The following is a 26,390-nucleotide window of genomic DNA, read 5'->3' on the forward strand; positions in this document are numbered from 1 at the left end:
TATATGTTATCTAATCTAGGTAATTAGACATCTAGACATTAGAAAGGAATTACGAAATAGATGCAGTTTTTATTAGCCTATAAAACGCGTAACGTAATTAACAATATAATAAAATAATGCAACTCTTTGATATTTATATAAATTTATATAAAAATTATAATATAAATTCAATAAATGAATAAATTTATATAAATTCATTATATAAATTCAACGTATCTTTTATCAGATTTATTAATTAATACGCCATGCGTTTCTTTAGAATTCATCTTCTCTATCGTTCCCTATCGTTCCCTACCCTTCGTGTGCGATCTCGCGCAGCGAGAAACCTACATCAGCTTTAAACAGCGTGTATAGGTCAGATCGGTGTAATTTCACTGACGCTCCGAGAAGGTGGCATCGTGCGAAAGTGTAAGCCAGTCGACGCGGTGGTGAAGCGGTGTCGAACCGGTTTGCACCGAAACGAATTTCGAGATGCGCTAACAGCGGCGAAAGCCGAACCAATGTCGTTAGACGAAGGACGAAAATGCGACACGCTTGTTTGCAAAATTGCCATTTGTAGCTACTGATAACGCAGTAAAAATCAGATTAAAATCATGGAAAAGAGTAATTTATTTCGTAATGTATGATATCAGCGAATGCTTTAACATTTCGAGAATAACAAATATATGTTTGAAGAACGTTTACGTATTTCATCGAGCATTATTACGTGACGATAAAGTTTCATAAAGTAAAAGTAATATATTCTCAATGTACGAACGCGTCATCGCTCTCATTGTCGGTGTATTTGGGTTCCCGTTCGGCATTTATGAACGAGCACTCCATTGTACAAGCGGTGACACATCAATTAAAATGCATCAGGGACAGCGGGCAATTTGCATCGTAGGAGAAAATCTGATTTATTTGAGCTGACACAATTTCTCCTCGCTTTTTCGTGCCGGCCAGTTTTGACCGTTCTAGGTTGACCTTTTACCGAGCCACTTTAGCCAATCTCTAGAACCGATAGCGATCGCGACAATTTCTCCACTCTCAACACAGCCAATTTCCCGTGTGCATGTATGCGTGCGGCAGCTGCGTGCGAGATATAATTACGATTACCCGATCGTCGCTTTCTGTTTGACCGCGAGCGCACCTGCGCTCGATAGTTTCTGTCGTTGAACGGACATCTCTGCGTGTTCAATTCCCATAATAGTAATGAACTTTTTCTTTGCGCTACAACGTGAAAAACTTAATTTTTTTAGAATATAATTTTATTCAAATTCTGTGTTCAGCAATAATGTTATAAGGCTGAATAGCTTACTTTATTCAACAACTAGTGAGAGAAATTATTATTATTATGTTATTACATTTTTAATTGACAGATTGAAAACAAGAGACATAAAAAAATTCATTCATAAAGACTTCATTATTATTATAAATGCTTCGAATATTCGATCATTAATACATAAATGATGCAAATCATAATATAGCTCAGAGTATGCTCTGCGTTTCATTATAATTAATTATATAAACTTATATTCAAGCATTTAATAAGATATTCTATATTCAATTTTCACTTTTGCGCATCAAATGTCTTATCAATCCCATTCTTGATCTCATTTTACTATCCTCCTCTTTTTTAGTACTTTTCGTGTACAGTTTCTAAATTCCAAGTTACATAAAATAATGTTTTAAAAACTAGAAATGTTATATTTGTTTTTTTTTTAAACGATGCGAGTTTCAAGATGCAAACGATTAAACTCCTGGTTTAAACGAGCGAATGTCATTTATCATTGAACCCGCATGGATCGGCGTAGCGTGCACTTTACCTACCAACCGACTTCACGTTCTCCTTATTACTTACGCTGCTTTTTTTCGTGCTTCTCTTGTTGCTTCTTTTCCGCGCGCTTCTTCGCGTACGATGTAAAAGCGAACGCGCCAGCAAAACACGTGAGCGAACCAGTGCCACGGTTACAGAACGAATTATTTTTAGCCTGCGGATGCCGCGCCGTCGAGAGCATCGCAAGGACTCCCGTTGTTCCGTGAATATACATATATGAGAGGCTTGGAAAATCAATTCAAGCAAGAATCCTCGCTATCGTCTCCTGTTATGTGAATATGTAATGCCATTTTCACGATAGACGTGCGCATAATCCTGTTGACATTTTTAAAATCATACAGCATTCATTTTCTTGTGTTTCGATATGACTTTTATCTTCACCTTTCGCACCATTTAAATATTGCAGCTGTTAGAGCTACAAACAGATGTTGAAGAATGATCACCATTTCGATATTATCCACATTGCTGCAATTGAAATCAAATCTTTGTTAGAAGTTTCTTCTTCAATAAATATCAAAGTCAAAATATCGCGCTAATATCAAAAATCGAAATGTTAGAGATTAGACGAAAGATACTTTGATAAATGAAAAAACTATAAATGAGAAAGATATATATTGCTTTTAGAAAATTAGTTTCCGGATTGATCCAAGTATAATGCGTGATATAAAGAATCGTATATATTAGTTATCTATCCGTCCACAAACTTCTGAGTAATTTGAGGCTGGAAGATCATTAGGTGGTTCCATAAATGGAGCGGAGTTTGCTCCTCGAACCGTTGCGATATTCCTTGATAAATGAGGTCGGGAACGAAAGAATTCTCGTTTCGCGCAACTTTTCCAATTTCCGAAGATTGCTTTTCCGATCTCTTTATCGTCGTAATACAGCAAGCGTTAACTATAATGGAAGCCCACACACGAAAATATGTTTACATCGTGACACTACCACTTGTACTTTCCCACAAAAAATGCGCGATAAACTTCTTACTTTGAAAGAGTTTTGCGAAACACCCGCTATATAACATGTTTGACACGGGACGCAGAAAATGTCCGAAAAAGAATTTCAAAAGAGTCGAGTACTCTTTTTATATGCGGAACTCGCTACTTTTACCGTTGAAAAAGTCGTCTATGTTCATGAATGATGTTCATGAATGAGATAGATGATAAATGAATAAGATTTTCTCAATCATTGTAAAAAAGTCTATTATTATACGTGATATTTAAACAATATCGTTTTATATGCTACTTTCGTCTTTTATTTCATAAATGCTTATATATAAACCGTAAGCAAATTTTTAGAAGGCAAGAAAGCTAAATGGGCTTCTAGCTTATTTGAGATTTCTAACATGTTACTGTGCGTTTCGCGTTGTTATGTGTACAGGATATGAATATTCAATATCGCGTTTGATAAAAGCGGCAGAATAAGATATTTTAGAAAAGAGAAAATGTAATTATTCAGACAACGTTTTTTTTTTGCCGAAGCATAATACTTTCCAGAAATTTTACGATCCATCGTTGTCATAATGAAACGCCTTATTACTTTGACCTAGGTAAACTTCTTTTCCGAGCAGATCTCTCTTCTAACATGACTTTCGTAGCCAACAGCTGCCAGCGGCAAAGTTACCTTCCTCCATTTGATATTTTAATAACGAGAAAAACATCGTTTAGGTAGCATTAAGCTTCTCAACGTTCTATAAACTTTTCATGAATAAAACAATCATATATAAGACAAGTCAAACAAAAAATTGTGAATAAATATGATATTGCTCCAATGAAAAATTGTTTGCAATGTTTCGTTTTACGTATTTATGTTGCTTTTATTTTTAGGTTTTGTTGTAAGCTGCAAATACATTATCTCGCGTATGATACGATTCTTTATCTCCGACACAGATCTCACGACATTCTAACGGAATGTACGCGATATATCGGTACACCGTGGTACACGGGTATTGTTAGTGGAGGAGAAAAAAAATCGTGCGAGCGGAGCAAAGTATCGATCAATATTTCCAGGGCGTTCTTATTGTATGCGCGATTAATAATAGTTATTGGGCGCGAGAGCTGGCGCGCGCCGTATCGTCGGGAAGATAAATTCCTCGGGAGGATATGCGGACCTTGAAGCGGACGGAAATTCCGCGGCAAGCACATGGACCACCTCTAATGGCTATCCGATGAAATATGTACGGCAAGCGGCGGAGCATAACCATTTCCAAAATCCCCCATTCGCGCGCGACGACCTAGATATACATACATATGTGCGCGTTACGTATACACAACTTGGGAGATGACTCGTACGAACAATGTGCTGTACGCAAAACGATGCATTATGCTGTCGCATTAGCCTGGCTCTTAGCCATGCCGCATCATAAATACGCGCTAACAATGCTCGCTATAGGTCTTCGCTTTGTGATAATGACATCGAAGGTGAAGTATTCATGCATGGTCGATAATTTTCTGGTTTCGCATGACGCACTGTGTTACGCCGTTTGTTCCCGTTGCTTGAGATCCATTTACCTTGAATCCAGTTCTCTGCACCGCGCCAAAAGCGCATTCCGAATGCTTCTAATAAGTTCTAGCTGAGAAGATAAATGGGGCAATCACCCGGATTAAAGTCTTATTTGAAAGACGTGTTTTCTCTTTTAAAGTAGCTCTGAAACTGTTCCGTGATCTGTGTCACGGCGCGGCGTCGTAATTTTGGTAGCCGCTGACTTCAAAATTAATTTCCCCTATCGATAAAAAATTTAAAAGACATTTATAATATTTCATCTCAAGAAGTTTCAAACTTGCTAATTAGAATTCATTACAGCTGTGATGATGTAATTTTAATGACCAACGATTTCTGAAATGTACGTTACTGTATTTGCTGGCACACAGAGCGCGTAACATCGAGAAAGCGGGCAAAGTTAAAGTTCGGTATTGAAACTTGTATCGATAAAACTGTGCCCGCATTTCCTCGAGCCGCTTGCCAAGAACTGATCCCGTGCAAACAGAAGTTATACATGAAACATAACGCGCCGAGGAAGTTGGCTACGCGACCTGCTTCGTCCAATATTAAACGAATAAAATTATGGTACAGGAAAACCGTCAAAGAAATTCTGGCAATGATACGATACTATTATATATTCTCATTTCCTATTAGATCATGCGTCGTTTAAGCGTCAATAAAAGTATATTAATGCATCTTTTCATTCGTACACACTCTTTCAAATGCAATTGCTGTTTTTAAACGTAATTTGTTGGCGATAAAAGTCGAGCGACATAATGATACAATCTTGAAACGTGTTTAACAAAGAATTTGATGCAATCCGTGGAGAATAATGGAAGAGGAAAGAAAACAGGAAGTTATAAGTCTTCCTCTGCATGCTGATGAAAAGACGAAAAAGTGACACTGTTCAATGAAAACACAACAATGAGAAAGCGGCACAACTCTCAAAGAAGCCGAAAGAGAAGAGCACCTGCTGCTAGATTTACCTTGTCTCTGACAATATTCTTCCGGTTCCGGTACGTGTGATTGATACTACAAAGTACACGTTCTCACCGGATGCCATCGGAAACAATTCGTATCATATCGACACTAACGCTAAAAGTAATTTTTACGTCAATTATTACAATAATTCTATCGAGAGATTAACGTATCTCCCATTGTATTAAAATCGTTTGTTTTTGCAACCTATACACTTACAGAGACTTTTTTAAATTAATTTTTATAGAAATTATTATCTTTGCCTCTCTTTCGTACTAACAGTTTTCAGTATTTTATGGAACTGACTATTTTAAATCTTAAAATACTTGCTAAAATCTTTAAACATGTCGAGTTTAAATTTTTTAAGTCATGGATCAGCAGAAGATTTAGATAATTACGGAAAATAAAGGAATAATTTCGCGTAGAAAAAGAAAATTAACCTGGAACGAAAGGACATACACGAGTATGACGTACGTACGAGCGCCGAAGGATAAGATGCACTTATGGCATTTGAAAAGAAGATAACGAGACAAAGACGGAGAAGCGCATGCTGCATTCGTTGCATGTCCGAGGCTCATGCGTGTCAGCGCGTACGTAACGCACGGAACGGCCGGAAACGCACACGGTATTCGTCGGCCTAAGCTACAAACAAGCTGTGTCCATGAGTGGCGGCCGCATATGCGGCAATTTGAATAATTAACGCGCACGGGGTGCCCGAACGCGCGGGTAGATTATGTCTCCCTGCGAGACGAATGCGTTTGCCAATCGACGGACCGAGAAATAAGGGTCACTCGGTTATATCGTCGATAAAAACAAAGGTGACTGGTAAATTATATCGAGAGAATAAAAAAAATGTCATGGCCTTTTTAACGATCGCGCCACAGACCGAGTCGACCTCGGAAGGCGCGGCAGCAAATAGAAAAATTAGCGATTTTTCACGAACTGCAATTGACAGTGCAGTTTGCACAATGCACGAATTTCAATAGTTTTGTTGCGTAAAGCGGTGTTGCGTTCACGGACAATGTGCAAAACGGCTCGAATTCTCAAAGGTTACTATACTATTCGAGGTTATTACATTTTGATTTTATTTCATGCTCTAAATTTATTTCATTGCTTTAAATTGCGTTGAATTAATTCGCAGCGCGAATAAAATTAATGAATATTGTAAGTCAATTAATTACACATGAAAAATTAAGCGGTTCTTGCTGCTGCATTTCCAAATAATAAATCCTAATAAATGAGAAAATTAATTAATAAATCGATTCCAATATTCCTTTATGTTAATTTCAATAGATTCGCTGGATCGTATTAGCGTTCAATTTTTTCGCTCTTAATCGATGCGAAACACCGCAAGATACTGCCTTTTGAAGCAGCGAACAATCGTAAATACGCATTGAATCGCGCCGGCATATTGAATGCTTCTGATCTTTCCACGATCGCCGACGTACGCATAGCGGCGTTATTTCTCGGGGAACAATCGCGCTTGTAATTAACATTCCCAGGAAACGACATGGTAGCACGCTTGATTGTAAAATTGATATTAGCGACTAATTAACTTCGCAGACTGATTAACTAGATTTTACCTTCATCGTCAATCTGCTGTACTATTATCTGCGGTGGAAAACCTCTTGGCAAAGACTGGGACTTTAACTCACCTGTAACAAAAAAATATAAGATATTATCAGAAACGTTAGTTTTACCAATGATTAACGATCGTTTACAACACAGTCTTAAACAGAATAGAATGCAATCGAAACAATTACGCAAGTATATTACGTAATTACATTTCCTATTTTTAAATGAAAAAGTTTCTTCCCCGAAATTCAAATTATTTACGTTGGTCCAGGCAAGATATTGCCACTGATAAAACAAATTTGTAATTTTCGCACAAATAAGACTTTGAAGATATAACATTGATCAATCTAGAACGATATTTATTATCAGTGGATGTTTCGACGTCTCTTTATTGGGGATGATCTATTTGTTAAATCGCTGAGTCAAGGAAAGCAAACTTGACCCTCGATGTCTGGCCCAACTGAATCTAGCAGAACACTCACATTTACGCACTCCCCGGAAGTGTCGCAACGGATTATCTCCAATCGCGCGGATGGAGACTTTGGCAGGGATGGAACTTCCCTCGAGTTCGTGTATACTTTAGGCATCCCCACGTAAAAATTAATGAAGGCATTTTCATTGAATTCGACCCGGGTCAAGCACCGCGACACACGATCGGACGTACTGGCTGAGCCCAATCTGGTCAATTAAACCAATTTCGGCGACCCTTCGGTCTGTCGGAAACTATCGGCGATTTTCTCCCGCGTCCTTTCGCAAGGCAGAACACACGCATGCACATACGTATATACTCATTCGGGTGACGGGGCACGACCGCGAGCGAACGATACATTCGTGCAAACGCGGAACGTAGATATACGTGCGGAATTACATAAACCAATTAAGGCCTTCTCACCACGTCTGTTGATCTGTCAATCCCGCGCTCGTTTGTGACACTTTATACGCAGTGGATCGCGCTAACGAAGATCGCCGTGACATAGATGAAAAACTGCAATATATGTCACGCGTTTTTGGGATATAATAATTTTTGCGGATATGAGAAATTCGGTATACCGTAAATATGTTCGTTGCTATATGTTGCGTTGGGTAAATATGGCTTTTCGTAATTACTCGCGGCAACAATGTAAATTAATTTTGCAACATAGAGGAACAGGACGAGTAATATATATCGCGAATTATTTTAGCGCAGTGACGCATGAATGAAGCCAACGCACCATTAGCGCTTATTTTGTATTATTTCTCTTTTCATTGTATTATTTCTTCTTTCTCTCGTTCTGTCTGTAATTATATTTATCCATATTTCACTCTTTTGCAGCCAGTGAGATTAATTTCGGGGCATGGTCCATTATTTATTAAAATTTAAGTAATAAAAGCAAATACACATTGAATGAGTAGTTTCTATAGCTTCGCTAAAAACAATAATGTCTTCTGTACAAAGTTTAACGTTGCAAGAAATAAGGTCGCCGGTAATTAAATCACCTTTGACTTTTGCTCATTGCGTAAGCCGGCGATTCATCTCGCGTGAGGTTACTTTTCATTAGATGCTCTAGTGAGTAATTCGCCAATTGGCCAGTTATTTCACGATTATGAAATATTTGTTCTAATGTAAAAATTAACATGTAACATTAGTCTGCTATTTTTTAAAGATAAAAACGCATATTAAAATCGATAAAGTGCTGTAAAAGCACTTGAACATTAGCGTATATTTTTCGTTACATGTAAGTTTATACGAGTTGAAATGTTGGAAAAAACCATTTTACTGCAAAAACATATTAAATTAAATTGTAATCTGTACTCTATATAAATTAATTATACAGTGTTATCTGCATTTATACGTACAATATGAGTGTTGTTTTTAATAACAAAAACTATATTACATTATCATGCATATAATAAATAAATGTTCTATACCACAAAATTTGACCTTTAATGTTGTCAAGTAAATAATAATAAAATACGAGCGCTAAAAATACCGAAAGTAATCCATTTTAATTGTCTCCTAGATATGCGATAAGAATCTGCAGAAACGATTTTCGCGTGTCAGAAGGCGTGTCGCCGCGCTTGTCATTATGTTACTTAGAATAGGATAACTAACCGTTACGGACTACTAATTCCACGTTTCTGTGCGTCGCGCGTTTCTATGTTATCTGAAATCTTCTGAAATCGGTAACGCTTCTCACGTTGCGCAACGATTAGAATATAGTGAGAAAAGCGGATGAGGTCTCGAAATAAAGGAGATCACATTAGAAGAGATCGCGAGATCGTCCGTTTCTTACGAAATCCCATTGCCTCTCTTTATAGTCATTGCGTCATTCTGTGTTCACGTTAATACTCGAGCAACTCTCCCGAGAGCGAAAAAATCGTCGTTTGCTCTCCATCGCTTTCATACTCTTCCACGAAATCGCCTTTGTCGTTGGCACAAATGAAATTAATCGCTATAGGGCGAAACCAGGTCATAGTGCGTAACGAGATGATCTTTTTTTGCTCCGTCAAATGGCGCATAATATCATTAATTTTATACATCACGGTACATACAATTGAGTTTAGCTTCGACATAAAATAAAATTTTACGCGAATACTTCGTCCAATAACAGCGATTACATTTACTATGATTTAAAGAGCTACAAATAAGAAAATAATAAAATTAATCGCTGAGAATAATATACAATAAAAACGAATTAGTCGTATATTATTTAGAATAAAATTGATATATTATTTATTTAGCATCAAAACGCAATTTAATCAATTTATAAATTTAACCTTTAATCTATATCTGCAAACCGATCTTTACCCACAATTGTGTATAGCTAATTAACAACTCGCTAATTTAATAACATTGTTTAAAATTAATTACAATAATGTAATTATATTAATTTACATTGCTTTATCTGTAATCTATTCGCGACAAATGTCTCCAATCCTGCGCGTCCAATTGTAATACATTGGCAAATTGATAAATTTCGATTTATTTACTATTCAACGCGCCCATGCATTTAACTTGTATGATTAACAAGAGGGTTGGCGAACGAGAGAAACGACTCGAAAGACACCAAGGATATTCTTCGGCTGTAATTGCACACCAGTTGTCTTTTTCTGGTTGAGAAACCGGGACACATTTTTCCTGCCGGTTGGTGAATTGAATCTGCTCGCGTTTCTTGGTCATTGTTTCGCGTTCTCTGCATTTTTAACTGCAGCCTCGCCGCCTCTTTTGCGTAATCCGGTGAAAGCCGCATTCATTGCGCACCTTTGCCAATTTCCACGCGCTCGGTCTACTTCCGCCCTAATCTGCGCGAGATCTTGAAGAAATCTCGCATGCTTAGCAAGCTTAAGGATCTGCAAACGGCGAGGAAAATTGTTGCGACGGTATGAGATAAGTATATAATGTATTTCGCAGATTACGCTCCACCATTTTCAATTGTGTTTCACATGAATTTCGTAGGGTAATTACAGCTTTTCACTTTCACAGAGAAAGAACTCTCAATGATGTGCAAATAAAGAAAATTGGACGGTTCAATTCGATATCACAAAAGATCCGGTTTGGATAATAATAATTAATCAGTAATTTCATTCTCCTCTAATTCATTCTTTCTCGTTTAATTTTGCATTTCGTCAATTATTCTGTTCAATTATTTTCATTTACATTACTGTTCGAAATTAATATTCGATGTATGTCTTCCACAAGTTTCGTACAAATCACATCGCTGTCAATTAAAACTTTATATCTAAAAATCCGTTCTTCGATCGAGTGCAATTTTAAATATCGCATTGTGTACAAAGTAAATAAGCGAGCATGCCCACATATTCGTTCCATATGCGATTTCTCATTTCAGTTTCGCGGATGGCCCGCGAATATGGGTCATATAGTTTGCGCGCATGAGTGCCGCAATACTACCCGCATAACTGCATCGAAAAACTCTTTTTGCCCGCGACCCGAAATTCCGGTAGTTTCGCGTCGTAACGGCGACCATAGATCGTTCTATATTGCGGCTTTCGTTTGCGCAGCAGTTCCCGTCTCATTCGACCGACGAAACGCGTAAAAATACTGCTGGCTCAATTCCAGCCGGTCGATCTTCTCGCGTAAACACTAGGAAAATCGTTCTACCATCTTTCGACATGATCGTGACGAGAAAAGCAATATCTTTCTAGATATGTGAATCGAACGAATAAAAGAGCGAAATTAAATAAATGCAATGATCTGAGAAAATAGGTTGGTTGTTTGTAAAACTTGTTATTACCGAAGGAAACACTCGAAAAGATCGACAAATACTATACTAAAAACTTCTTTAGTTATGACCACGAAATTATATATACATTTTTTATAAGATAATAATTATGAAAATATGTTTACGCGAGAGCACACTTACACTCCACGAAAAGATGATTGTTATCATGCTCGCGCAACGAGGACAATTCCGGATCCAAGGTATGCCTGTGTTGGGATCCTCTTCTTGGCAACGTAGAAACTCGTAATAACGGCGCTATACGGGCATTACATTTGCGTTGACAAATCCAAAATTATAAAAATATGAAAAGGATAAGCGTAGCCTTATCGAGAAAGCTATATAGTGTCTGTCAAGCATACGTAAATAAGAAAAACTTACTATATATAAGGTTTAACTGTGCTACTTGTATTTAGAAAATGTTGTCAAATTAGTAAAAATGTTTTTAAGTTAGTAAAAAGTAAAGTGTGATTACTGTGATTGGAAAAATGAGCGATATTTTGTAAATTTTTAATGTTTAATAGATAAAGAATACATGTAGATAGTATATTTTTTAGGTAAATATAGCAAAGATTAATATATATTGTTATTCATATTAATAATATCTAATGTTTTAATAAATAGTGCGTGTTTGATAAGCGTCGATAATTCACGAGACATCTTTCAGATGGAAAAAGGTATTTAAGCATCTTAAACATCCGGAAACTACAAGCACCGATCGATTGAGAACCACTGTCGCAATCAGAAAACCAGATAAGACAAAATACGGAAACGCTTCCGTAACTCTATCGCTTCGCACACGTATGTCCGTACTGCATTTGAGGGAAAGGATGCGAGGGGAGAGAGAAAACAGATATTTAATACAGAGACATGCTGGTCCATTCATCTCCGTCGGAATGGTGACTGCGCGGTAATCTGCTGAAATTGTCATACACACATGCATACCCGCATACACCACGTTATATTCTTCGTACACATTCGTATTTGATAGCTTATGAATTATAGTCTATAAACTATATATTTTGGAAGAAATAGGTTATGAAAACAAGTCTGTGGACTATATATAAGTCTATAGACTTGTTTTCGTAACCCATTTCTTCCAAAATTGACGGAAGCAAATATAGATAGACGTAACATTGCGGTATTTCTCCTTCCGGTTGTCCCACATATTGTCTTCGAATTATTATGTATATTGCTATTCGTTGATGTTGATTTAATATGAATATTATGTATACACATATATATTTTTGCTATTGTTGCCATTTTCTTATCTGTCTTAATTCTTTTTCTCTCAAAAATAAAAGTAAAAATTTTAAATTACACTAAATCATCGTGAATTAGACACTCTAAATACAGTTAAGCTATCCCTAATTCCATTCCTCATCTTAATGACAATTCTAATAAATAATATTTTAAGAATATCATCGTAGATCTTATGTTCAGTAAAAATTTCTAAGCGATGTTTACATGAATACGTCAAAATAAACTGCAAATAAAACCGATAACCAGTTCATGTTATCTTGTCCACCGCATACAGTAAACGAACCACGTTGATATATTGCAACATACTGTTGAATCTGTGATGCATTGTCGGCGATTGTGATTGCGCGATGTACTGATCGGCAGAACGCTAAAGCCGTTTCATTAGCAAAAGGACAAGAGAAAGCGCAGTCAATTTCCAAATCACAATTACACGTGTTTAGCGAACGTGCAATAAATTTACTTTCGAAGCCCGTAATACCTGCGATTTATTTCATCCGTATTTTTACCCCCGTGTTGAATCCACGATTTCACAACGCGCCGTCACACGGATTCATTCAGAAGAATGATTTTGAAAGAAAACATTCTGTGTTACAGCACGAGCTGTGCAACATAATCAGAAATTAATTCTGTTAATCTATTTAACACTTATGAATTTAAAACGTCAAATAAAAATTTTATGATAGATAATTATTTTAATTTTAATTTTCTAAAACAATTAAATGGTCCAAAGATTTAAAAAATGTTCATATGATGCAAAATAAAATTATAAATCCAATTAATTACAAATACAAAAGATATATCTTTCAATTCTGTGAAAATCAAATCTGAGAATCGAAAGAATTCAAGCCATTTCGCGAATCGCGAAAGAAAGGAGCAATAATAAGGCGTGGCTCATAATGAGGAAAGACCATCATCTCGTCAACCACGCTGTATTTCCGGTGCGAAATAAGTAGACGCGCTCCTTGCCGTACAAGGAGATTGACTCATAAGACAACGTAGGAGGAGCCAGATGAACCTAGCCCACTACTCAATACGATGATTCCGTTTGAAAACTAGATTCTCAACCGGTTCGTTCAACTATCTTATTGCAACATTATACTAATATTATTAAGAATATATTTTAGCATCAAATTAATGCAAAATAGTGAATACATTTGTTCTAACTTAGAGTTTTAAGATAATAGATCCATAACATTATAAAATTCTGTTATATTAAGAAAATAAAAATATTAACAAAATTATGTTTTAAATGTATCATTTGATGAAAAAAATCTCAATTTGAGAAAAAAAAACGAATTTACTAAGCTTATTTTTGCGATTTCAAAATAGTATTTAGCTAGTCATTAAAATCATTTTATTAATCTATTGTTCAGTGATCGAGAATATGTCCAAGTTGAGTGTATTTAACGGAGATTGGGCATAAGCATTTATGGTGCATAATTAGAGCGTCGCTTTTACGAGCTGTCGCAAGAAGAAAAGAGTGCGAGGACTACAATGGACTATTTCAGCTCTTAAAAGGCAAGCGACACTAATAATTACTGCATTTCGATTGTGCGCGAGTTTAGAGGAAAAGAAAGTATTCTACGGGCCGTAAAACATTATGGCAAATCCGCGCTTGATTTGGCTTCTTCGGCAAAAACAAACTCTGACTCAGCGAATCGTGATGAACTGCAAGACGAATTCTGATTTGTTATTATACCGGATAAAGAAATACGCGTAAAAACAAAACCGTTTCTTAACCGTTGTCATTTGTTATGCTGTTATAATTGTGAAGCCTTTAAAATCATATCTATAAATTAACATACATTTTTTATCGAATTAAAAAATATTTAATTGGTAAAATAAGGAGGTAAGATTATCCAAATGTTAATATTTTTAATGCATCAAATGCAATGACAACAACCGCTTTTTTTCGTAGCTCTATGTATAATAGTTCTTTTCTAAAAGACATCACGCGGCAAGTGTATTCTCATAAAACTCAGTAAACTGGAAAGCTCTGTTTCCCCTGAAAGACATTCGAAGAAACGTGTAAAGAGATACATCCTCCTTCGACCATTTTCTAGCCCTTTGGCGTTTGCGCACCCAGCCCGTCTCAAGATTCTACCTCGCGAAGAAAAAGATTACGGATGCGTGATGTTACAGAGATGCGGAGGAGAGAGTGGGTGAGGAGAACGTAGGAATCGCGCTCGCACGAGAGCGGAGCACACGAAGAACGAGGCGACGGAAGAGGAAAGAACCCTCGAGACGAAAGACAAAGCCGCCATTACTCTCGTCCTCCAGCTGACGGTACGCGCCGTAAAGGTTCTAATTATTAATGTACCTGTTGTGGGACGATGCCGCAGCGCAAAAGAAAGCAACCGGATAAACGTACAGTCGGATGATAATTATTGCTATATTTTTGTGCCATGGTTATTTCATATGATGTTCGTGTTTTCAAAATTTATTGAGAGCTCGTTATCGCCGCTCGTTAATTTCTTGCCTTGGGTAAAAGCTTGCAAAGCTTTCATTACACTCGGCTCGCCAAAATAAAGAGTCTACGTAAAATACGCAATAACAGATCTCATTTAATGCAAAATTAAAAAAAAATTATCTCTATATTTCAGCGTTTACATCAAAATTTCTATTTAAATATAAATTGCTTTGTAATAAAAGTTTTGTACTACATACATATTTCTGTCATTGTCAAAAATCATTACCTGCAAATCTGAAGGGTTTATTATACATTTTTATTACAACTAAATGTTATTACAAACAAAAATTAGAAATATTATATACAAAAAAGACCTTTTCTCCCCTCCTTTTCTCTCTCACACTCACTCATTTTCAACCAAATTAATCCAATTTATAATACCGTGTAAATTATTGATTTACATCGTAAGAATAGCAATTTGTACAAATTAAAACTCAAAAGACTCAATTCTATTTCAATACCTATAACACATATAAAATGTTTTTTTTTTTTTAATTATATGTAGTTCACAAAACAAACCTAACAATATTCGAATTTATCAATAAACAAGAAATGGGATCATGTATTAAATCGGTCGAAATAATTCCCTCTTAACAACCGTAATCACAATTAAACGAGATAGTTACACCGCGTGAAATCGAAGTACGGGAGCGTAGACTCGCCTTACGTCATTATTCGCTTGCATTACCAGGTCGCAGTACAAAGAGGATACTCGTGACTCGGTGTTCCGCGCCTTGAGTCGCTTCTTCTCCTTTGTACCAGCGCAGCGTCGCTCCATATCCGGAACCGTCCATAGTCCGCAATCCGATCCGCGGCAGCGTCGGCGGCGATTAACTATTTACTCGGAAAAATTGGAAACCGGTCTCTCCACCCGTGTGAGAGATGACGGTTTCGTCTTACGCCATCCGCGTGAATTACCCGGCCACCATTTCGAATATTACCCCACGCGTTAATCCTCGAGACGGCAATTTTCTCGCACCCTTGGTTCCGTGCTCCGCTTCCAAACAGGAAGAAGCTGAAATGGTCGTTCAATGCGCGCGCGGTTCCGTATTTGGAACGATCCATATAACGCTGCGCCCGTTCCTCGATCCCCGTGGCGATTCGTTCCGCCAATTAATCCATGTAACTGTTTCATTTGCGTCGCGTTATTAACGATTACGGCTTCGAAATGTCGGTACATCGAAATTATTTAATATCTCGACAAATAGGCCTCTTTGAACGAACAACGAAATCTGTCTCTCTCGTCTTAAAAAACACAAACGAAAAGCGTGTAAAAGTTCTGGTCCGATTACTTTATTGTAGTCACTCTTTCATGACGCTGCGAGTATAAAATTCTAACGGTTCATGTTATCTAAAAATAATTATGCTGAGACAATTAGTTGCATATTTTTTCTCATATTATATAAATTTAATCATTTGTAAAGAAATTCACATTTACGTATTATGATTTATGACAAAGATTTTTCTAATGATGCGTATTAAATTTTTATATTATCTAAAACTCAAATCTGATACATCTGTGAGAAAAATACTGCAGCCTGGATAATAATATGTTTAACATATACGCTCAATTATATTCTTGAATTATAAATAGCAGAAATAGAATGATATAATATTTCCTACTAATCAGAATTTTAAATCGAGTTTTTTATACTACACGTGTACTTCAATTAATTTTGTTCGCGTCACCTCCTTTTGCGCAACAGGCGACTACGATCTAGCGATATATATTTACAACGTTACTCTCGTTATTTTTTTAGAATGTTTTTGCCTTTTTTTTTGCTTTGAAAGTGGAATCACGAAACGCAATTTCACCGCGCGTGAAAAATCGAGTTCCACAGGACAGCCGATTTCAGGTCGGTATCATAGCGGACAGTGATTTTTAATTAAATACGCGGACGTTTCAATTAAAACCATCGACTGGAGAGGTAGTCCCGTCATTTTCTTCCTCTTTATTCATCCGCCCCATTCACAGAGAAGATGGAAACAGGACGATTCGAATTTTAAATCCACCTCGAAAGCGCCGTAAATAATTCATGTCTTGCTTCCAGATCGCGAAAAAGTTCTAGAGGGATTTGACGGCATTGGCAGTGATTCCGGATTAAAAGAAAGCTAGATAACGGATGTCAATCCAATCAATATAGGAGCTTATTCACACTATCGGCTTCTTCGCTCTTTTATCTGTATTTTCATCGCTGTTATATAGATGTCCACAGTCATGTTTCTTTTCCGTTCTATTTTCTCAGCCTTTTGCTCTTTTCCGGAGCATTCATTGTCCGTGAAACGCAATAATTCTCCTCCTCGACCTGACTCCGATTTTATATCAACTTCACTGAATTACCGAGTTGCTGAAGAAAATTTATCTTACATTATAGTTAAACACACTTAATTCTCTTTTTTTATTTTCCTCCTTTCCGTCTCGCGCGAGCTACCGCTTCGCGACCCGTCATATTTTTCCTCCACTATATACGGTGTCGTTCCCGCTCGATGTTTCAGCAGATGCCGCCATCAGAGTTCTGACTTCTCTCTTTTTCTCTCTTCCGACCGTGGGATGCCGAATCCGAAAGGCGTCAGGTCGATGTAACGTCGAGGACTGAGGAACGGGTAGAAATGAAAATTTTATAGGAAATAAAAAGGTACAGCGCGTAATATCCGATTGGTTCCCTCCGTAGAAAGCCGAATGAAAAATTGCGGCGATGAAGAAACCTCTCGAATCAAATTTCGCGGGATGAAACAAAGCTGGTATAAAATAAATCTGGCGGAGAAACGGGGAACGCACGGCTTCGCCTACACTTGATCGGTGAGCGAAGGAAACACAAAATAAGGAAAAGACAACGCGAAAAAAAACGTTCCTTCGAAACGCTTGCGCACTTTTATCACGGTTCGCGCGGATGATGAATAATCTACTATTTAACGCAATCGCGGTAAATCTGGGCGATCCGACGATGGTTTTACAAGCGATAAAGCGCTACGTGAAGTCACAACGCATACACGCACACACACATTTTCGCGCGTTCAGGATATTTAATGACGTGAGGCAAACAAGTTGTGGTTTTCATTTCCGCAAAAAGACCCTGAGCTTCTGCCGGCAACTCGCAGCGAGGCTGCGCTATTATTGAAACAATGTACGAAGCGAGTTAATCGAGAATAATACCAGCGAAGCGTTCATTGTAGCAGTTGCTGTTAGCGAAGAATCCACCGTACAAGTCAAAGCGAGAAGCAATGATGCGTATTTATATTTTAGAGAAGAACCTTCATATTTTAAGATAAAAAATCCTTTGACATTTTGCATTTCGAACTTATCTATCCATCTGAATCACTCGTTATTAAAACAAGACATTGAAGAAGCTAATGAAGATTTCTCTCTAAAAACAAGATACGCTATTCCCTCATAAACTTACAAACGTTGCCCGAAGAATTCTCATCTTTGGAGCTTAAATCCAAGTGATTTTTCTTCTTCCGTCGCATAATGGAGTTCCACACCTTCTTGCGGCTCATCTTAACGTCCGCGTCGCGATGACGATCGCGTAATCGAGTGATAATCGCCCCCAATGCGGAACACTTTTGTCTCGTTTGCAGTTACGACGGCAAACTCTCGTATTGTAAACACCGGTAATGGTATGATCCAACAAGTGGGACACCCGACCTCTTTCCCCTCAATTAAACGCGTCTTATCGACGCGTCATCGTCAAACAACATACAGCACGACCACTCCCTCGAGATGTATCGAACCATCAATCAGTCCCTACAAATTCGCAACGGTAACCGCTTTCCGTCGACGCACGGTCAGTCTCTGAATATACGCGCCAATATCTAAGCATGTATGTATTCCTTCTCCCTTTCCGATGAGATATCCTTTAATCCTTTTAATTTATACAGAACTAAAAATATGACAGATATGAAGACCGATCATCACACACCATCTGATTTTTTTTTTAACAGAATGCTCCTCTCTGTCGGCACTCGCGTTGCTACACATTATTTATACGCGGATTCGGCTCGTTCGATAAACCGTCACGATAACGGATAACGAGTTGCGACGAAAAATTGGCAAGCAGTGAAGAAAGAAAAAGGAGTCGAACACGATGACCGTTTAGAACCGCGTGTACCACGACAACTGTGACGGATCACTCGGCTTGGTCGCTGAAAAGCAATGACCTAGCACACTTCACCGACTTTTATCCGCGCCGCTCTCGCAACGTCCGCCCGAGGGACGGCGTGAACGTACTTATATCGGTGTCGTGTCGGAAGAGCGAGCGATGATGAGTACGACGACGACGACGACGACGAGCCGTTTTATCGCATCCGGCGCCGAGGACTCTTTCGATGAGGAGGATTCCGGCGCGTTAGCGTTCGCTGCACCAATCGGCTCGTGCGAAATCATCGCACGCGGCGCGAGGAGGGGTTACGATGACGAGGAGTAGACTCGAGTTAGGATTACGAGATTACGAAGATGATTCTATTTTTGGTAGATTTATTAATTAGGCATAATCGCGCCGCGCCGCACACATTCCGAATCAATTTCGTGATTATCTATATCGGGCGAAAATAAGATTTGACGCTCGTGGATCATTCACCGGCGAAGATTTTTTTTATGACGAGTATTTTCTATTTACATCAGGTTTTATTTATTTTGGGGCCTCGAGAGAAAATTTCCTTCGTAACTAAATGTATGAATTGCTTGTGCACAAAAGTTGTTACGTTATTGCGAATGTAGTACATATGGCGTTTCTGAAGGTGAAGTAAATATAATTTCTATTCTCAATTCAGTCTGGAAATCGAATATCTATACATGCGATATATCGCAGCGTTGCGTTGCCGCAGTACAATATCCATGTATTATTTCTACGTGTAATGCAATTTCAGTCGGAAGCCGCGCGGGATCCAGAAAATTCCCGCTTTGAGTTTGCATAACCGAAAATACAGAAATATGAAATTTCAATGCATTTTCCACATGCAGAAATAATAGCGCAATTTAATTCCTAAAATTAATGAGAGAGCAATCGACAATAAAAATAATATTAATTTCAAGCTTGTCGTAAAGATTAACATTTCCTGCATGTGTCCTCGAATAAAAGAAAGCGAGGAGAATAATTAAGTATGACAACGAGTAATTAAACAATGTAAATTGGTCGATGGAAAGCTTCCGCGACATTATATACACCATGTAAGACGAAACAACACGGAGGGGCTTCCGGATGCCATTCAATTTGCCTCGTCAATCGAGTCACACGCGTGCAATCGTCGCGACGATGGCGATGGGAGGAGACCACGCAAACTGTCCGAGACAGACTGCCTGTCCCTGTCCCTGATGGATCTTCATTCCGTAATCGCCGGAGGATGCGTGCGGTCGCCGGTGACGATAAGCATTGGATTATGACGGAAGTTGCGTTTTCCCAAAATAAACGTATACGGATTAAATGCGTCGTAAAATCATTGGCACCCAGTTTGCGAAAAATTCAATAAAATTTTATTTTTCTTTTTTGTTTAAATCAATCTAGGAAAGTATCGGGGAAGTATAGAACCTAAAATTAAAAAATGACAGATACTAAAAATGGATATGCACTAAAAATTATCAGATTGTTCAAGTGTATTTTATTAGTGTAAGTTTAGCTTAATAAAGACTAATTTATATAATACAAAAAAATCGTTAATTTCGAATCTTATCAGTTTGTCAAATATTACAATCTGTATGTAGCAGAATGATAAATTTTAAATAAAACAACATATGTTTTTTTTATATTTTGTTATAAAAATTTATAAAAAACTGTAAAAAATATTCCTATATGAAAAAATTGACTAGATTTATTCGATCCTAAATCCTAACCCATGCAGGTAGCAAGCACATTTTGACGTCAATTGACGTCAAAAGTCTGTCATTTTGACGTCTTTTGACGTCAATTGACGTCAAAATGACGAGTGCTTGCTACCTGGGAAGAATATTCGATCTCAGCTCAACCTCATTGATAAAATTAATTTCCACTTGATTTTGCTCGATTCTACGAATATCTGCAGTTGAACAGAAAATTCAAATTTTTATAAATATTTATCGAAATGTGTCAAGTGTTTATTCTGAGAATGCGTTTGAAAAGTAATTCTATGAATTGTGAATAATTTTGAAACAAGTGCGAAAGAAAAGACTCAATGATAACGAAAATGAATTCCTGATTTTTTTTTCTTCGAGTCGGAGCGATACGAGCGAGATAACGTCGCTCGTGAAATCACGCGTGGAAATCGTTAGCACTTTCCCACGCGCGTCGACAGCGACATGCAATTAACCACCTCCGCCGCGAAATAATCCTCGCGAAACAATGGCGAGATTAGGGACGCAGGCGCAAAGTAGGCGATGCAAGACGCGCGATCTTCATTCCGCGCCGCTATACCAGAAGCAAAGTAGAAAGCATTTTGTTTGTGTTAACGAGCGCACGTTTCCACCAGATTAGATTTAGATCGACGCAATTTTAATTATATATTAATTCATGAGCGCAGCGTTAAGAACCGTCTTGCAACGCGATGATTTCCTGCTTTTTTTGTCGACGAAATTTAGAACTCAGATTCCAAGATTATGGAATTGAGATGCGAGATATAAGTTGCTTTCCATTTACATCAAAACTCAGATAATTGTCACTTGTGATGTCATAACTCAGTTGAATGCACGTTCCTTTTGCATGCTGGCAAGTGAGATTCAATTGAGTTTTTATCCACAATCGAGACCGTGTGCTTTAATGAATCTAATAGACTCACATTAAAAGTGAGACTATGAATCTGTATTGTTATGCGATAGCTTTGTCACCAAAATAAGCAGGTACTTAAGTACAAAATGACATATCTTACCTGAGTATAAAATACTCACATAACTGAGTGACTCAGATCATTTGAGTGTAAATAGAAAGCAACTATAATAATTAAGATTTTTGATATTTATAGATAAATTTATCATTTAGATAAAAAAGATATTTTATTCTTTTGATGACCTTGTTCTTTTAACTAACTCGTGATATTTCAGGAGACGTTTGTTTAGAACTTATACTAAAAATATAAGGGCGTTATACATATAGATCCATATAGAGCTCATTCGCAATTGACATAAGATCAGCACTACACTAAAAGCATAGTTTATATTAAAAAATATATAAGTCAAGAGTTAAAAAAAAAATAAACGAAATTTTTACTCGTGAACGTCCCTTTTACAACTTTCTGAGGCTACTCTAACTATCCAACAAAATTAGTCATCGCGATATCCTTTTGCCTGGACGATCTAATCATGGCGCTTCAGAGAAAAAAACTTCTGTCTTGCTCGAGCTCGTCGGTTGGAATCGCGATTGGATGTGTCACGTTCGGTACACTTCGTGCATACAAATCGCGAGCTTAACTCACGACAAGACACTTTAATGGCGGCTCTCTGGCAGCTAACGGTCCGCATTCGTCAGACACGAGCACGATTTTTCTTGAGGATATCGTGAATCGCGTGGAAACGATCATCTATCTTCTGCCGTCTTCACTGTCGAGTTCGCGAGACGCGAGATAAGGGTCACGTCGCATGTTCGATTTCACGATTAAAAGTCCAAGATGCGTACATCAGAATCGGTCATTTTACATGTAAACTAAATTTTTAATATTGCTTAGAAAACAACAGGATCTTGATATCAATTGAAGGATTTAATATTTAACATTTAGTGTTTAATCTCTTCAAAGGTTTACCAACATTAGTTTTAAGTTTACGTAAAATAAAAAAATTTACATTATTCTCTGAAGTTCTTCAACACTAGAACTACCAAGGAGATCAAAATGACTTGTTTGACAGTTTTTTAAATAACTATTATTTATTTTTAAAACATCACAATTTCTGAAATTTTCTCTGACTTTTATTGAAATATACAGATAATTAATTTTATAAATTTGTTTTCTCTCTCTCTCTTTTTCATTTTGACCTCTTCGGTAGAAATAGATATAGGTTCTACCTTTTTTCAGAGAAATATAAAAATCCTTTATATATAATAATCCATATAACACTTGATCATATTACTCATATCACATAAATACAGAATTCGCAAAACAAATATAATAACATCAACACGTAATAAATTTTTCAAAAATTTATACGTTTATACCAATATAATTAAAATTTCTAATTATGTGGGACACAAATTTCAAACAGATTTTTATTGCGTTCTTCTATCAACTTTTTTCTGTAAACAAAGCGAAGTATCTTTCACAACGGTATATCAATGTTTCAACGATCGTTGTTATTATTTCTGATGTATATATATGTTCAAGGTAATAGCAATAAACGTATAAAAATTGCTTATCGAACGAGAAAAGATTTCATCTTGATGCCGACCGATCCTTTGCAATTAGCATTCACGCTTCTCGAGCCCGTTCGTTATTTAATCCTACGCGACGTGTCTCGTGTACCGAACGTGATTGGCAACGGTAGTGTCGGGATCGAGCGTGCATTTACGTGGATGGAAACGCGCGGGCATTCATGCGTGCGCGGTCGCGCCCAAGACCCACGCAGGTCTTGGTGACAGGAGGGGATCGTTGTGCGTGGTTCGAACCGGGACTACTAGGATGGTTCTTCCGGCGGGAGTATTTCCGGTGCTTCAGACAATACCACGGCGATGACGATTGCGACGAGAGAAGGCTGTCAACGAGAGGCTCTCAACTAAATTGACACGTCGTTTACCGATACTTTCGATCTCGTTCACGGCAAATAAGCTCATCAGAGCTAGTTAAATTTAATTTTTAATATCGATTCCACACGCAAAGGTATCGCGATAACAAAAGGTGTGCTTTAATAGACAACAAGCTCGTCGTGAAAGATTCGCATTAAAAAGTATACCAGAAAACTGATATTTCGGTGTTCGATATATGTATTATCAGATAAAAATATATATTCTTTTTATTAAATAAAATCTAAATAAAATATTATTTGATGTATTTTCGAAATAGCGCATAAAAGTTTATCAAAGCGCAACCGTGAGAAAAGCGTCGTTGGTTGCACGAGTTTCTGTCGAATTGGATATTTATGCTTCTTTAAAAATTCTCAGGTTTTTGCGGCATCGACGGTCTGGTAATGTTTGCACGTGACGAAGATATCGAAGGCCATCGGGTGTATATTAAAATCCGCATTGTCGGCACCGCTATCCTTGCATCGTCATTGCGCGTTCGTGCGAACGCGGGTTTTCCATGCAAGTATACATACACGACGTAGTGCAGAAAAAAAGTGATAATATACGAGGACGTGAAAGAAGTTAATTGAAAAAGATAAAATAAACGAGTGAATTGACACAGCGGGTGTGAGACGAAAGAGATACTTTTTCTTTCAGATAATAATGAATCGATCATGGTTAATTTAAATATATAAAAGATGACATTCTTCTAACAAATTCTCGTGCGACAACGTCGCTTTATTGAAACCATTATCTGTACCCGTATTTTCTGGATCATCCAACTCCCACGCACAATATAGCGGAGTGGAACGTTCTACAATAAGACTTTTAAATACCACAAAGAAGAAACAGAATTTTCTCGGAACTCTTACCGAAATTAGGTCGTAGTTATATTGTAGTTCTATCCGCGACGGAAGTTCGAGAGGCACTTTTCTTTCTTACACCTTCAACAAAGAGCTGTATTGCAGAGCTTAATACAAAATTGTTCGTGGCTCGCAAAATGTATTAGGTATATTCTTGGAATCAAAGATATTTAAATCTCTCATTATCTTTCGATTCTTAATTTTTCACGATGGTAAATCTTCAGAATAGGGCCTTTTCCGAATTTTGATATTTTTTTGCGGTTTTCTTGGTAAAAACCTTTGTTGTGACTCCGACAGTGATAATCAATCGGGGGAGCCCGAAAAATATGCACCCTACCTATTTTTTTTCCTATTTTAGTAAATCTGAAGGAATGCTCACTCCTCTCCGATTTCGATGAAATAAGGCTCAATTAAAGCGTTTTTGCTCAAAATGACTAAAAGTATTTAATTGTTCGCGGTTCACGTGGAAAGTGTATGCGTGAACTATTTCGGGACTACCGCACCTCCCCCGAAAGCACGGGGGGGGTGTGCGTGAACCTCGGTTCGCGTGGAAAGTATATGCGTGAACTATTTCGGGACTACCGCACCTCCCCCGAAAGCACGGGGGGGGGGTGTGCGTGAACCTCGATTCGCGTGAAAAGTGTATGCGTGAACTATTTCGGGGCTACCGCACCTCCCCCGAAAGCACGGGGGGGGTGTGCGTGAACCTCGGTTCGCGTGAAAAGTGTATGCGTGAACTATTTCGGGACTACCGCACCTCCCCCGAAAGCACGGGGGGGTGTGCGTAAACCTCGGTTCGCGTGGAAAGTGTATGCGTGAACTATTTCGGGACTACCGCACCTCCGCCGAAAGCACGGGGGGGGTGTGCGTGAACCTCGGTTCGCGTGAAAAGTGTATGCGTGAACTATTTCGGGGCTACCGCACCTCCCCCAAAAGCAGGGGGGGAATGTGCGTGAACCTCGATTCGCGTGGAAAGTGTATGCGCCCTTAATCTAGACATTTATCAAAAATAAAGTAAAAATAGGTAAAAAAATAGGTAGGGTGCATATTTTTCGGGCTCCCCCGATTGATTATCACTGTCGGAGTCACAACAAAGGTTTTTACCAAGAAAACCGCAAGAAAATATCAAAATTCGGAAAAGGCCCTATTCTGAAGAATTACCTTCACGATAATTCCAATGACAAAAAACGAAACATTTTTGTATGCTCTCTTTCTAATAGTATTTTATATATTAAATTGTTTATATTACAGAATTATTCTTAGAAAAAGTTAGTTGTGGAAAAAATGTAAATAATTTCTTATTAAAAAAACATTTAAAAATCTGCATATACGGGTTTTTGTAATGTGTAAATGTGTATGAGTGCTTGCATCATATATCTAATGAGTTCAATCTATAGATTCGCTAATGATCCCAAATTATTGTACAGATCAGCATCCCTGCGGAAACATAGAAGCAAAGAATTTATTGGCTATTTTGCCATCTATAAGCTATGAGAAGAAATAAGGTACCGACAGTTGGTAATAGAAATTTCTATAATCTTTGCTTTCTCGTAGGATGATACGGCAGATGTATCGGTAAGGCAGGAAATGCAAACAAAAAAATAATATTAATAATTTACTAAAATGCAATATATGATTAGAAAGATACTTATGCAAATATTAAATAAACTTATAAAATTGTATTTTATCCTATCGCAATACAATAAAAATAAATTATTATAGGAAACTGTTTTATCCTAGATATCTTAGATACTTTAGGTATCTACTTTGTTTAGATATCAAAAAAGATACTATTTAAAAAGTTATTGTAACAAATCAATGCTCCTTTTCATTTTAACGTAAAATTGCGCTCATAATTATAATAAAAAAATTTTATAATTTTATTGTATAATAAATTAAAATAAAGAATATTTAAATAGTACAAATTATGTTAAAATATATATTTCCTTCTTTATAGTTGTAAGTTGTTCAATAACTCATCATATTTTACTTTCAAAATACTTTTAGGTAATATACGAAAGTCCGTTTTCCATCGTGTTTCAAATTCGTGACTGTATT

General features: G+C 37.4%; 1 protein-coding gene across 11 annotated transcripts in view; it reads right to left on the reverse strand.

The window, feature by feature from the left end:
* The window catches only part of Raskol (Ras GTPase-activating protein raskol), a 313,196-nt gene that overhangs the window by 123,572 nt on the left and 163,234 nt on the right, over nt 1–26,390 (reverse strand). For 8 of the 11 annotated variants that reach the window (XM_071772416.1, XM_071772412.1, XM_071772413.1 and 5 more), the window contains one exon: nt 6,856–6,927. The exons of 1 other annotated variant lie outside the window; for it this stretch is intronic. In XM_071772416.1, coding sequence (XP_071628517.1) covers nt 6,856–6,927 — 72 coding nt within the window. Of the gene's footprint in view, nt 1–6,855; nt 6,928–11,208; nt 11,323–18,198; nt 19,032–26,390 lie in introns of those variants that run through there. 2 more of the 11 variants (XM_071772419.1, XM_071772420.1) reach the window with 2 other exon arrangements.

The sequence above is a fragment of the Temnothorax longispinosus genome, chromosome 3 (genome assembly GCF_030848805.1).
Source record: "Temnothorax longispinosus isolate EJ_2023e chromosome 3, Tlon_JGU_v1, whole genome shotgun sequence".
NCBI lineage: Eukaryota > Metazoa > Arthropoda > Insecta > Hymenoptera > Formicidae > Temnothorax > Temnothorax longispinosus.